We start from the raw sequence: 13,827 nt of genomic DNA, 5'->3' as shown, positions 1-13,827 counted from the left end.
TAACTAACCTAAGCACATCACAAAGATCCACGCCCGAGGCAGGATTCGAACCTGCTACTGTAGCGGTCGCGCGGTTCAAGACTGAAGCGCCTAGAACCGCTCGGCCACCACGGCCGGTAGAAACGCAATTATAATTTTTTTTATGCAGCAGTTACCACATTTTTATTGAGACTATTTAATTATATTTGCAACTCACTTAGGTTGCATTCTTAACATAATGTCGCCTTTTTCGACTTATTTTACCACTGTATGCTTCCGTATGCTCATGCTGTTCTAGAAAAAAATTTACCTTTTACATGATAAAATTTTATACTGCTTAACAGTTACCAACATTTTTATTACAATTGCGTAAATACACTTGCAGTTGACAATAATATGAATACACTACCGACCTCTAGCCGACTGCCAGTACAGTGGCGCTCTTGTATCAGTGATGTGCTCCGTGACTCGTAATATGGGACGGATGCGCCTGGCGAAACACATTGTAAATACTAGTATCATCACCCTTTATCGAGGTATGTGCATGATATTTATGGCATTTGACGCTATTCTTATAATGCAATTTCCTTTACACTTTATGTACACTATTAACATATCATATGATGGTAGCTCTGTTTACCGAAACCAGTTATTGTTAGTAAACAAGATCCACCGGCATTTAATTACAAAACCTCGGAATTCTACAAAAACTCAAGTCGCCCGCCGGGTGATTGGCTCAGCATCCGGTGTCTGGTCTGTTCCTCGATTTCTTCCTTCCTCATCTCGTCCAGTAGATCGTCGATCTCCGATGCCGGGTCGAAAATACCGAAGGACGGGTTCACAAAAACACCTTCCCCTGGAACACAGACACGACCACGTCATCAGTGTTGTTGGCAGACCAAATGCCATAGTGAAACACACACTACTGGCCATTAAAATTGCTACACCACGAAGATGACGTGCTACAGACTCGAAATTTAACCGACAGGAAGAGGATGCCGTGATATGCAAATGATTAGCTTTTCAGAGCATTCACACAAGATTGGCGCCGGTGGCGACGCCTACAACGTGCTGACATGAGGAAAAGTTTCTTACCGATTTCTCATAACACAAACAGCAGTTGACCGGCGTTGCCAGGTGAAACGTTGTTGTGATGCCTCGAGTAAATCCGTACCATCACGTTTCCGACTTTGATAAAGGTCGGATTTTGGACTATCGCGATTGCGGTTTATCGTTTCGCGACATTGCTGCTCGCGTTGGTCGAGATCCAATGACTGTTAACACAATATGCAATCGGTGGGTTCATGAGGGTAATACGGAACGCCGTGCTGGATTCCCCCCGCCCCCCCCCCCAACGGCCTCGTATCACTAACAGTCCAGATGACAGGCATCTTATCCGCATGGCTGTAACGGGTCGTGCAGCCACGTCTCGATCCCTGAGTCAATAGATGGGGACGTTTGCAAGACGACAACCATCTGCACGAACAGTTCAATGACGTTTGCAGCAGCATAGACTATCAGCTCGGAGACCACGGTTGCGGTTACCCTTGACGCTGCATCACAGACAGGAGCGCCTGCGATGGTGTACTCAACGACGAACCTGGGTGCACGAATGGCAAAACGTCATTTTTTCGGATGAATCCAGTTTCTGTTTACAGCGTCATGATAGTCACATCCGTGTTTGGTCACATCGCGATGACCGCACATTGGATGCGTGTATTCGTCATCGCCATTCTGGCGTATTACCAGCCTTATGGTATGGGCTGCCATTGGTTACACGTCTCAGTCACCTCTTGTTCGCATTGACAGCACTTTGAACAGTGGACGTTACATTTCAGATGTGTTACGACCCGTGGTTCTACCCTTCATTCGATCCCTGCGAAAGTCTACATTTCAGCAGGATAATCCACGACCGCATGTTGCAGGTCCTGTACGGGCCTTTCTGGATACAGAAAAAGTTCGACTGCTGCCCTGGCCAGCACATTCTCCAGATCTCTCACCAACTGAAAACGTGTGGTCAATGGTGTCCGATCAACTGGCTCGTCACAATACGCCAGTCACTACTCTTGATGAACTGTGGTATCGTGTTGAAGCTGCACGGGCAGCTGTACCTGTACACGCCATCCAAGCTCTGTTTGACTCAATGCCCAGGCGTATCAAGGCCGTTATTACGGCCAGAGGTGGTTGTTGTGGGTACTGATTTCTAACGATCTATGCACCCAAATTTCGTGAAAATGTAATCACATGTCAGTTCTAGTATAATATATTTGTCCAATGAATACCCGTTTATCACTTGCATTTCTTCTCGGTGTATCAATTTTAATGGCCAGTAGTGTATTTTTTGACGATCAGCAGCTGTTCCACACTATTCGCCGATTGAGAATTTCATAACATCAGCTGCAGTGGGTACGGTCGTATTGCTCAATTGTGACGTGCCGGATCGGAACTTGAACCAGATTTTCGACACAGCGAGCGGTCGCCTTCACTAGTGCGGCTACCCTTGCACGCTTCCTTGCCTTCGTATGTGACAGTCCACGTCTTTATACAGGACGATTCGGAGCCCGTACCGACGTCGTTTTAAGCAACCCTAAATATTACGTCGGTTGGAACTTAAATAGTGGCAACACTGCTGTGGAGACCCTATGCAGTCGCTGATAGCAGACATCGTTGACATACCTACCTTACCTCCGAGCAAATGGACTCGCCCGTCCCACGTCACCAGCGTGCGCACAGTCGAGGGAAACACAGTCACTTGTGAGCGAGCCTCTAGCGCAGCGGAGTCAATATGTTTTCGAAACACGAACAACGGAGTTGGACATGATGGAGATGCAGAAATGGATGCGTTACGACGCTGCTCAGACACACTTGGAGCGCTACGAGCGCGAAGGAGAGGCTTTCGTACGCCGTATCGTAACACTGGATGAGACATGCGTCACATCGTACGAGCCAAAAACGAAACGCCAATCCATCGAATGGCATCATTATGGGTCGCCGCGAAAGTCGAAAGTGCGTCAGAGCCCCAGTATGCTGATTCTCGTGAGCGACTGTGATAATGTTATCCTAACGCATTACGTTCTTCCACGGCAGACCCTCAGTGCACAGTATTACTGATCGTCTTGGGATCATCACCTGCGACCAGCTTTGCGAAAGAAGCGGCGACACTTCCTGCGCAACTCACCCATCATTTTGCACGACAATGCGCGGGCGCATACAGCGCAAGCTGTGGCTGCTCTGTTCGGTCGATGGGACTGGAAAGTACTGTACCATCTTAAATATTTTCAGCATTTCCCGACCCTGTCAGCAACTGTATAAATATTAATTTTAATTTTAAAAGCCAACAGCATCAGTTGCAAAGTTTACCTAGATTTATATATGACGGTAGTATTTGTTCCCGAAAGAACAGTTACCGTGGATGACAATGCAGCTTTGCTAGAAATGAAATGATAATTAAATGGACACCCTAGCTGCAAACAGGCGTTGATGTACTTCATTGAGGACATGAAAATGTGTGCCCCGACCGGGACTCGAACCCGGGATGTCCTGCTTACATGGCAGACGCTCTATCCAGTCCCTGCAGACGCACTATCCTCTGTGCCAGCGGTGGCTCAGATGGATAGAGCGTCTGCCATGTAAGTAGGAGATCCCGGGTTCGAGTCCCGGTCGGGGCACACATTTTCAACATGTCCCCAATGAAGTACATCAACGCCTGTTTGCAGCTAGGGTGTCCATTTAATCATCATTTCTTACCTAGATTTATCTAGGTTTCAGTCGGGATAGTCCAACCTTCTTCAGAATAAAAGTAACTACCGTTTGTCCACATTGCACATCGTCAAGCTAGAACTACAAATCCATAAATTATCATCAGACTGTAAAAACGTATCTGAAACTGCCTCGGCCCCACTTCGTGACCGCGATGCAGCAGCCACGAGTGCTGTACTTTTATTCTGAAGAAGGTTGGGTTTCCCCGATTGAAACCTAGTTAAATATAGGTAAACTTTGCAACTGAGGCTTTTGGTTTTTAAAATTAAAATTAATACTGTACCACCCACCATACCCCCAGGACTTCAGTCGTTATGACTTTGATTTTATTCCGAAGATGAAGGAACCACTTCGTGGCTTTCGCTTCAGAACTGTTCCAGAGATTCGACAGGCTGTAGACCACTCCATTCACATCATCAAAAGAACAGGCTCTGCTAACGGTATACTACGCCTTCCACGTCGCTGGCAACGGGTTCTACACAACGCTGGTGACTACTTTGAAGGACAGTAACAGGTGGAAAGCCGGCCGCGGTGGTCTAGCGGTTCTAGGTGCTCAGTCCGGAACCGCGCGACTGCTACGGTCGCAGGTTCGAATCCTGCCTCGGGCATGAATGTGTGTGATGTCCTTAGGTTAGTTAGGTTTAAGTAGTTCTAAGTTCTAGGGGATTGATGACCACAGATGTTAAGTCCCATAGTGCTCAGAGCCATTTGAACCATTTTTGAACAGGTGCAAACATGTAACGCTTTTGCATCGCTTGTGAATTAATAGTTGCCACTATTTAAGCTCCAACCCTCGTATATCTGTCCTTCAAATAGCACTTGGTAGTGTTCCATATTCTCCCGCTCGTTGTGCAAACTGTTCGTTCTACAGAAAAAAAATACACAGGACCTCTTGGAAGGAAATTTGATTTAGTTAGATCTTGCACTGAGATACTTTTACGCTAGAGGCCGTAGTTTCCGAGTTATTCAAGAAAAACGTACAAAAGTGACCTTCAGACACTCAGTCCCCACTGGTCAGGATTTCTGGTATACTGTTCGCGGCACCGTGTCCTATCATTGCACAAAAGTTTACGATGGTGCGAATTACTTACCTCATTCGAACTGTTTTGGTCTTCATTGACTGGCCTTATTACGTGACAGCTTAGTCGAGAGTTTACAAACTGTAAAATTTACGTTTGTGTAAATTTTACCTATTATTTTCGATTTTAACAGCAGTAAAAAAGAAACATTACATTATTGTGGCTTCTGACTGTGCCACTTCTGTGCTTGTAAGGGCTCAGTTTGATCGAATTGTCAAGGTGGTTAGTTTTAGCGTAACGTTTAGAAAGTTGCTTTCCTTTCATTATCCGCGCGCTTGCTACCGTCGCAGGTTCGAATCCTGCCTCGGGCATGGATGTGTGTGATGTCCTTAGGTTAGTTAGGTTTAAGTAGTTCTAAGTCTACGGGACTGATGACCTGAGATGTTGAGTCCCATAGTGCTTAGACCCATCTGAACCTCTCATTATCCTTGCAGACAAGTTTAATTTAATAACGAAATAGCCGACTATGCTTGTGTCGTAATATCCCATCAAATAGAAAAAACAGGTCGAATATTGGGAACAGTCCGTGTAGTCGTAAGGTTTTGTACGAAGGTAAGAGGAAGTGCTACGGAAAACATACTACAAATCCTGACTGGTGAGGTATGAGTGTGGGGTGCAGGTGCGTTTGAAAGTCACTTTTGTGCGTTTTGCCCGAATAACTCGAAAACCTTGGCCTCCAGCGAAAGCATACCCCAGTACAAAATTTATCTACATTACATTTCTTAGAAAACGTTCCCTTTCTTTGTACTAATAATTTGTGTGTAGCGAGCGCGAGCGTATGAAAATCGACCGTGTGGCTTTTGAAGGCCAGGTATAGCACTGCGGGTTTGATAAAACGACATAGGTAGGGGCAGCTCACTGACTGACTCACTATATAATATTGTTATGGATGAAATGTTGGAATACGTGAGGCAATACTGACCTTACGACTTATCTTAGAAGGAAGATTAAGGAAAGGCAAACCTACGTTTCTAGCATTTGTAGACCTAGAAAAAGCTTTAGACAATGTTGAATGGAATACTCTCTTTCAAATTCTGAAGGTGGCAGGGGTAAAATACAGGGAGCGAAAGGCTATTTACAATTTTTACAGAAAGCAGATGGCAGTTATGAGTCGAGTGGTATGAAAGGGAAGCAGTGGTTGGGAAGGGAGTGAGACAGGGTTGTAGAGTATCCCCGATGTTATTCAATCTGTTAATTGAGCAAGCAGTAAAGGAAACAAAAGAAAAATTTGGAGTAGGTATTAAAATCCAGGGAGAAGAAATAAAAACTTTGAGGTTTGCCGACGACATTGTAATTCTGTCAGAGACAGCAAAGGACTTGGAAGAGCAGTTGAACGGAATGGACAGTGTCTTGAAAGGAGGACATAAGATGAAAATCAACAAAAGCAAAACGAGGATAATGGAATGTAGTCGAATTAAGTCGGGTGATGCTGAGGGAATTAGATTAGGAAATGAGACACTTAAAGTAGTAAAGGAATTTTGCTATTCGGGCAGCAAAATAACTGATAATGGTCGAAGTAGAGAGGATATAAAATGTAGACTGGCAATGGCAAGGAAAGCGTTTCTGAAGAAGAGAAATTTAACGTCGAGTATAGATTTAAGTGTCAGGAAGTCGTTTCTGAAAGTATTTGTATGGAGTGTAGAAATGTACGAAAGTGAAACATGGACGATAAACAGTTTGGACAAGAAGAGAATAGAAGCTTTCGAAATGTGGTGCTACAGAAGAATGCTGAAGATTAGATGGGTAGATCACGTAACTAATGAGGAGGTAAAGAATAGAACTGGGGAGAAGAGAAGTTTGTGGCACAACTTGACTAGAAGAAGGGACCGGTTGGTAGAACATGTCCTGAGGCATCAAGGGATCACAAACTTAGCATTGGAGGTCAGTGTGGAGGGTAAAAATCGTAGAGGGAGACCAAGAGATGAATACACTAAGCAGATTGAGAAGGATGTAGGTTGCAGTAGGTACTGGGAGATGAAGGAGCTTACACAGGATGGATTAGCATGGAGAGCTGCATCAAACCGGTCTCAGGACTGAAGACCACAACAACAACAACAACAACAACAATGAATGTACCTCATGAATTTCGCATTCAGCGAAAAATTTCATAAAGCTGCTGATGCAAGTATCATAAGCCGAGACGGCCAATACGACGGCAAATATTATCTTTGTTCCTTGTGGTGGTGTGTTTCTCCCTAAGCGGGAATGAAGTAATGTTACGAGCTTAAAGGGAGACGAACATAACAAGGGCGCCCATAGACAATGACGGGGGGGGGGGGGGGGGGGGAGAGGAATTGCCAACGGCATGCGCCACGCCCCCCACCACCTCCTCCTCCAGATCCCAGAGAAAGGAATAAATATAGTGTAGAGAGCTGTTTTTCTCTTAAGAAAGTTATTTAAAAGACGATATTACACAGTTTTTTTTAACAGAGTAGTAACTCTTCCCGTACATGAAAAGTACTCCATAACCTCAAGTCTAGTTCCCCCCCACAAACTATCGTATGGGCCCCTCGGTACCGAATAGTACTATATAAGGACATGGACTGTGACACATTGAAGGTTTGGGTCAGGTGGGAAAGCGCGAACGTACAGCAAAATTGGTACAGATGACCGCTCACGATAAACGGCAAATGCGGGTTCAAATCCATGTCCGGCACAAGTTTCGTATGTCACGAGTAGTTAGTACATCTATGTCGGATGTTCGTTTAACGATATGGGCGAGTGTAGTGTGAGCTCCACAACACAGGAGACTTTTCATTAGCGCATCATATTAAAAATCGGCCATCCCCAGTAGAGATCGCGCTGATACCGTATTAACATCAACTGCAGCCGTATCCAGCTGAAGCGTCTCATTTACGATTACATCTCCTACAACTATCAAACTGATGTGGCGTCGATTGCCCCGTTACACCTTCTGTTCGAAATAGTTGCAAACCTTTTCCGTGGATTTAAGATAGGATGATCAACCCCATTTCCAAATATGCTGAAAGACGTGTCTTTTTTCATTTCTGCCCGAGGAACCAAATACCAAATACCAATTTTGATAGGTCTCGCTTCAAAAATTGCCTAAACAGTGACATATCTACAAAAAAAAAATTTCATTCCGTTATGGGTGTATTTTCAAACACATACGTTCTCTAACGACAGAACAAATCAAGATTCTCTGCAGTTTTCACGTTTCTGTCCTTGGTGGTCTGGGGGCAGGGAGAGGATGGTAAGTGAATCAGTCGGAACATTCTCGTTTGTAGATAGAGGAGAAGATAACGTCAGAACCTCGACGAGGCTGTCATACATAAAGAAGTCACAATGCAAGAAAACCAACAGAGGCTCCATAACAGTGTAGAGACTGCCAGATGTCGATAAACATAAACTGATGTACTGCGAATAAACAGAAAGAAACACGTGTTATTATACCATGAGTCGATCGAACGACAAGCACGGGAAGCATTCACATACGTTGTTGTTGTTGTGGTCTTCAGTCCTGAGACTGGTTTGGTGCAGCTCTCCATGCTACTCTATACCGTGCAAGCGTCTTCATCTCTCCGTACCTACTGAAACCTACATAATCTGTTTAGTGTATTCATCTCTTGGTCTACCTCTACAATTTTTATCCTCCGCGCTGCCGTCCAGTACTAAGTTGGTGGCCTTGATGCCACAGAATATGTCCTACCAAGCGATCTCTTCTTTTAGTCAAGTTGTGCCACAAAATTCTCTTCTCCCAAATTCTATTCGGTACCTCCTGATTAGTTATGTGGTCTACCCATCTAATCACATACGTTACATGTCTCGAAGTATGCGTACGGAGCGATTTAAAATGGAACGACCACATAACTATTCGTAGGAAAGGCATTTACTTAATCGACAGACACTAGAGGAATCCTCAGTAACTACACCCCATCCACGAAGTGGGTTGCTCACACAACCTAGGTCGATCGATACTTCAGTATTTGTGTTGTCTTCGTTGTTTCTCGTAGTTGTAGACATAGAGGGTCCCTGTACTGGAGATGAACGAATCTAAAGTTATTAGCGAAAACCTTTCCCATACCTCTGACACTGAATTAAATGTACAACTACTATTGTTACTAAGACCGTAGAGTGGGAAACTTTCAAAGATGGTAGTATGGACAAAAAAATAAATAAAACGGTAAAAATGGGCTTTAAAATGCATACGTAAGTAGCTATGAGCACTTGTTCAATAGAGGAACCGGTGCTCGTGAATCCTCAGGTATCCATTTTAGATCCCACGTTGACTAGACATTTTTCTTGGCTTGCTCCATGCTACCACCTCTTCAAGTTACCTACCGTACACTCTTAGCAACAGCAGTACCAGTATATGTATTCCACGTAAGAGATATCAAAACGGTTTTCGCTTATAACTTTCGACAGACATGGGGTTCCTATGTGAAAGTTGATCTACTACGTCCACTCTACACCCGCCAGTAGCGTGTAACGCCCTGTGCAAGTTGTGTAGCTTGATTATCGTTTTGCAACTGTAATGAAACTCTTATTAAGACCAAACGCGTTTAGCTTTATTATAAATCATCTTCAGTGGTCACTGTAAAAATATAGTGTTTTTCTTTTTTTTTTCGTAAATGGTTCAAATGGCTCTGAGCACTATGGGACTTAACATCTGAGGTCATCAGTCCCCTAGGACTTAGAACTACTTAAACCTAACTAACCTAAGGACACACAACACCCATCTTATGAAAAGAATGATTGAGATCTTGCCGATTAGTCGTGAAAGAAAGAGGATGTATATGTATGTATTGTTGAGCTAGTCAGCGAACGCACGGACAAGATAAAAATGGCTCTCAGCACTATGGGACTTAACATCTGAGGTCATCAGTCCCCTAGAACTTAGAACTACTTAAACCTAACTAACCTAAGGACGTCACACACATCCACGCCCCAGGCAGGATTCGAACCTGCGACCGTAGCAGTCGCGCTGTTCCGGACTAAAACGCCTAGAACCGCTCGGCCGCCGCGGCCGGCAATTTTCTTACAAATTTTTTTTTTTTCTGAGATCATGAGCAGATCGCATGCTTCACTTATTGCTATAAACACTGTTAATTCTAATCGTTACTTACGGTTTTTTCTTATTTACGTTATCCCTCCTGTTCTTCCACATGTAAGGCACACGGTACTTCGATTGCACTAAACATATTCACGATTCCGTGTGTTGTAAAGAACCATTCACACATCGCACTTTCGTGTGATTTGTTTTGCTATTGTCGGATGCGTTCATCTATTGTTTGTTTTGGTTGTGGACGAACGCAAACATACGGAATGGCGCCCGCATCTCGTGGTCGTGCGGTAGCGTTCTCGCTTCCCACGCCCGGGTTCCCGGGTTCGATTCCCGGCGGGGTCAGGGATTTTCTCTGCCTCGTGATGGCTGGGTGTTGTGTGATGTCCTTAGGTTAGTTAGGTTTAAGTAGTTCTAAGTTCTAGGGGACTGATGACCATAGCTGTTAAGTCCCATAGTGCTCAGAGCCATTTTTTGAACGGAATGGCGAGATGAGAAGAAAACCATATTGTTACAGTGTGCACTCAAGATGATTTAAAATAAAGCTAACGTGTTTGCTCTGGAGACATTCATCGTAGTTGCAAAAAGACGGCAATAAACGTACGCAACTTCAGTACTGTTTGTCAGTCTGGGAAACCTACCAGACAGTGTTGTTAGAGGAGGCAGAGAAGATCCAAAGAAAGGCAGCACGTTTCGTTACAGTTCCATTTAACAAGTGCTACAGCATCACGCAGATGCTCAGCCAGCTGCAGTAGCAGCCGTTGGAAGAGAGACTTGCTGCACCACTGTGTGGTTTACAGCACTAAAAATTCCGAGAGCATACATTCCTAGAAGATTTGGCCAATATATCGCCTCCTTTCTACTTAGGTATCGTGAAAAGGCCATAGATACAATGGTGGAAATATTCCAGTCCACACCAAGGCGTAAAGGCAATCATGCTTTCCGAGAAACATTCGCGATTGGAACAGCGCGCAAAGTACGCTCCGCCACACACCACAAGATGGCTTTGAAGAGTATAGACGTAGATATAGAAACGCCCTCCACCACTCATCTTGCAGTGGCTAGCGGAGTACAGTCGCAGATTTAGAATGAGCAGGAGATGAAGAACGAACATTGTTCTCACGGGTCGATAAGGAACAAGAAAGTAATTTTTTATCATTGTCGATGACAGCCCTCGCATCACACGCGCTTCCTTCCTCGTGCGCAAAAGCTGTTTCCTCGATAACCGTTGCTTCCTGGAGCGTCAGTGCTATTTAGGGAAAACCGAGAATAATTTCACAGTAACATCTGTGTGCAGTCTAGGTTTACGCCGCTGGCAGAATGACTGAACCAGTGACCGTGGCTCACCTTTGACGACGTAGCTGCGTCTTCTCCGCAGGAAACAGCAGACTGCGATGGACGTAGTCGACATCAGGACCAGCAGCGCCGCCGCACCCGCCCCTCCTCCTATCAGCCCTGAATGGAAAGTTTACTGAACATAGACGACACAAGCACTATCTCTATAAATACGAGGGTGAGTCAAATGAAAACCTTAAATTTGTAATAACAAATCGAAATTTCACGCCGTTATCCTTTTAAGTTGGTAAGCGTGCTACAAACAGCGTGCAGAATGGCCTGTAGGTGTCAGCGTAGTGTAGATGCACACATACCGTCGCAGTATCAGTATAAACATGGCCGCCCCACTTGCGACTTGCACCAGGGAAGAACAGCGTTCTGTTATTCGGTTTTTGCGTAGTGAAGGTACGAAACCTACTGAAATTCATCGACGAATGAAGGTTCAGTACGATGATGCATGTTTGTCACAGCAGCAAGCCTACGAATGGAGTAGGAAGTTCGCAAATGGTGTGACTTCAGTGGAAGATGATCCTCGTCCAGGTCAGGCACAACGAGTTGTGACTCCACAGAACATTGCAGCAGTTGAAGCCACAGTGAAGGAAAACCGCCGACTGACACTGAATGACATTGCAGTATGTTTACAGGTTAGTCATGGGTCAGCACACCACACTATGCACTATGTGTTCCAGTTTCACAAAGTGTCTGCATGATGGGAGCCACGGCAGCTGACTCCTGAAATGAGAGAACGACGTGTTGATGCTTGTGAAGAACTTCTTCGGCGCTTCGAACGAGAAGGTTATGGCTTCCTTGGAAGAATCGTTACAGGGGACGAAACCTGGGTTGAATTCCACCAACCGGAAACGAAGAGAGCGAGCAAGGAATGGCGCCATTCCTCATCACCAAAACCAAAGTATTTTCGAACAGAACCATCAACTGGGAAGGTTATGGTGACTCTCTTTTGGGACGAAAAAGTTGTCATTTTCGAGTATTACATGACTAGAGGGACCACTGTCACCAGTGCATCGTGCACAGCTCTCCTAAAAAATCATCTGCGGCCTGCAATCAAATCAAAGCGACGTGGATTGCTGTCAGCAGGTGTCCTTTTGCAACATGAAAATGCAAGGCCCCACACTGCCCGTACAACAGTTGCAACAATCACAGACCTGCATTTTGAGTGTCTTCCTCATCCACCATACTCACCAGACCTTGCCCTTAACTGATTTCCATGTGTTTGGACCACTCAAAGACGCAATGGGTGGAAAGAAGTTCCGTTCTGATGAAGAGGTACGCTACGCGGTGCATGAGTGGTTGCACGGACTACCAAAAGAAATATTTTCTAAAGCAATTTATGCACTTTGTAAGCGTTGGAGGACTTGCACTGAGCGTGGGAGAGATTATGTTGAAAAGCGATACAGCTTTGTACCACTAGTGCACAATAAAGAATATTTTAAAAAATATTTAAGAGTTTCATTTGACTCACTCTCGTATATAGACGTGGACTAATGAATTTGATAAACAAGAGTACTGTCAGGTATCACTTTTCTTGCAAAAATCAACAAGCAATTTCAAGTTGTAACGTAATGTATTCAGATAAGTCATTTAACTATTTATGGAAACTGGTGCATCTAGAAGGAGACGTGTGATTACAAAGAAATTTATTCCATTAATTAGGAACATGACAGTACTGTACATGCGTACCGGGCGTGAGTATTCAGTGCAGTGTGAAGCCGCCAAGCTCTGCGAACGTCGTAGCAAGGAAATGAAAGAAGGTGTGGTTATACTGTTGGGGAATACATGGTTTTCAGGTGGTTCCACAAGGCATCGGCAGTGGTCGCAAGAGGATCAGAACGAACAAGTTGCCGACACACGATATCGCAGATACGCATGCGGAACTTGTACAACATTATAGGTCGGGATTGATCTAGGAGATCTTGAATATCTTATTTGTATCTGTCAATTGCTATGGAGAAATTGAGATTTGGGAGATTTCTTTATATAGTTTTGCGTGATTAAGTCCCGACGCTATGCAAAGCGATCGGTTATGTGTTACTTTCTGATAATAAATCAAATTTTTTTCTGATCAGCGTTAAAATATAATGACGATAAATGTTTGAGATCATTTGGAATAATATTTTAATAACAATGTAGATGACGTGACGTTATTCGTTTACTTTTAGGAAAAAAAGTGTGTTAATTGTGCGTTTATGGACGGCCAGTATCGAGATTAGTGATTATTCCAGAAATAATTGACGAAGTTCAATTACACACAATCGTGTAGGGCGAATTACGAAATTGAAATTGGTTGTAGATGTATGCAGGTCAATTTCGTGACAGAGTGGTAAGCGTTGCGAGTGTGTCGCGGTATGAAGACTGCTTTCGCGCCGCCGATGGTTTGCTTTGAACTCGCAAAAATGCCATTTATGCTAATTCTTAATCATTGCGAAAGGGTACAATATTTGATAAGCCATTGTGGAGGACGTAAGCTTGGAGAGAAAGATCGTTTTCAAAATCCAATATAAATCCTGGTGATCGAAGTAGCCTAGCAACCCAAAAGCTCATACATGGTTATCAGCAGAAACAGTGTACTATATTTCATGCACACGTTTACACTCCATATCGAGGTGTGGATGAATTGTGTGCGTGAAATAAACA

The 13,827-nt window shown here is 44.3% G+C and overlaps 1 protein-coding gene across 1 annotated transcript in view; it reads right to left on the bottom strand.

Annotated features, from left to right (window-relative positions):
- Positions 1 to 352: 352 nt before the first annotated feature.
- LOC126109470 (tenascin-X-like) overlaps positions 353 to 13,827 on the bottom strand; it is a 124,880-nt gene continuing 111,405 nt past the window's right edge. Inside the window, exons 7-8 of the mRNA XM_049914498.1 lie at positions 11,188 to 11,295; positions 353 to 835 (exon numbers count right to left, since the gene is read on the bottom strand). Of these exons, the coding sequence (XP_049770455.1) occupies positions 681 to 835; positions 11,188 to 11,295 (263 nt within the window). The 3' untranslated portion in view covers positions 353 to 680. The remainder of the gene's footprint in view (positions 836 to 11,187; positions 11,296 to 13,827) is intronic.

The sequence above is a fragment of the Schistocerca cancellata genome, chromosome 12 (genome assembly GCF_023864275.1).
Source record: "Schistocerca cancellata isolate TAMUIC-IGC-003103 chromosome 12, iqSchCanc2.1, whole genome shotgun sequence".
NCBI classification, from domain to species: Eukaryota; Metazoa; Arthropoda; class Insecta; order Orthoptera; family Acrididae; genus Schistocerca; species Schistocerca cancellata.
The sequence above is the reverse complement of the archived record's forward strand: the minus strand, read 5'-3'. Positions and strand labels throughout refer to the sequence as shown.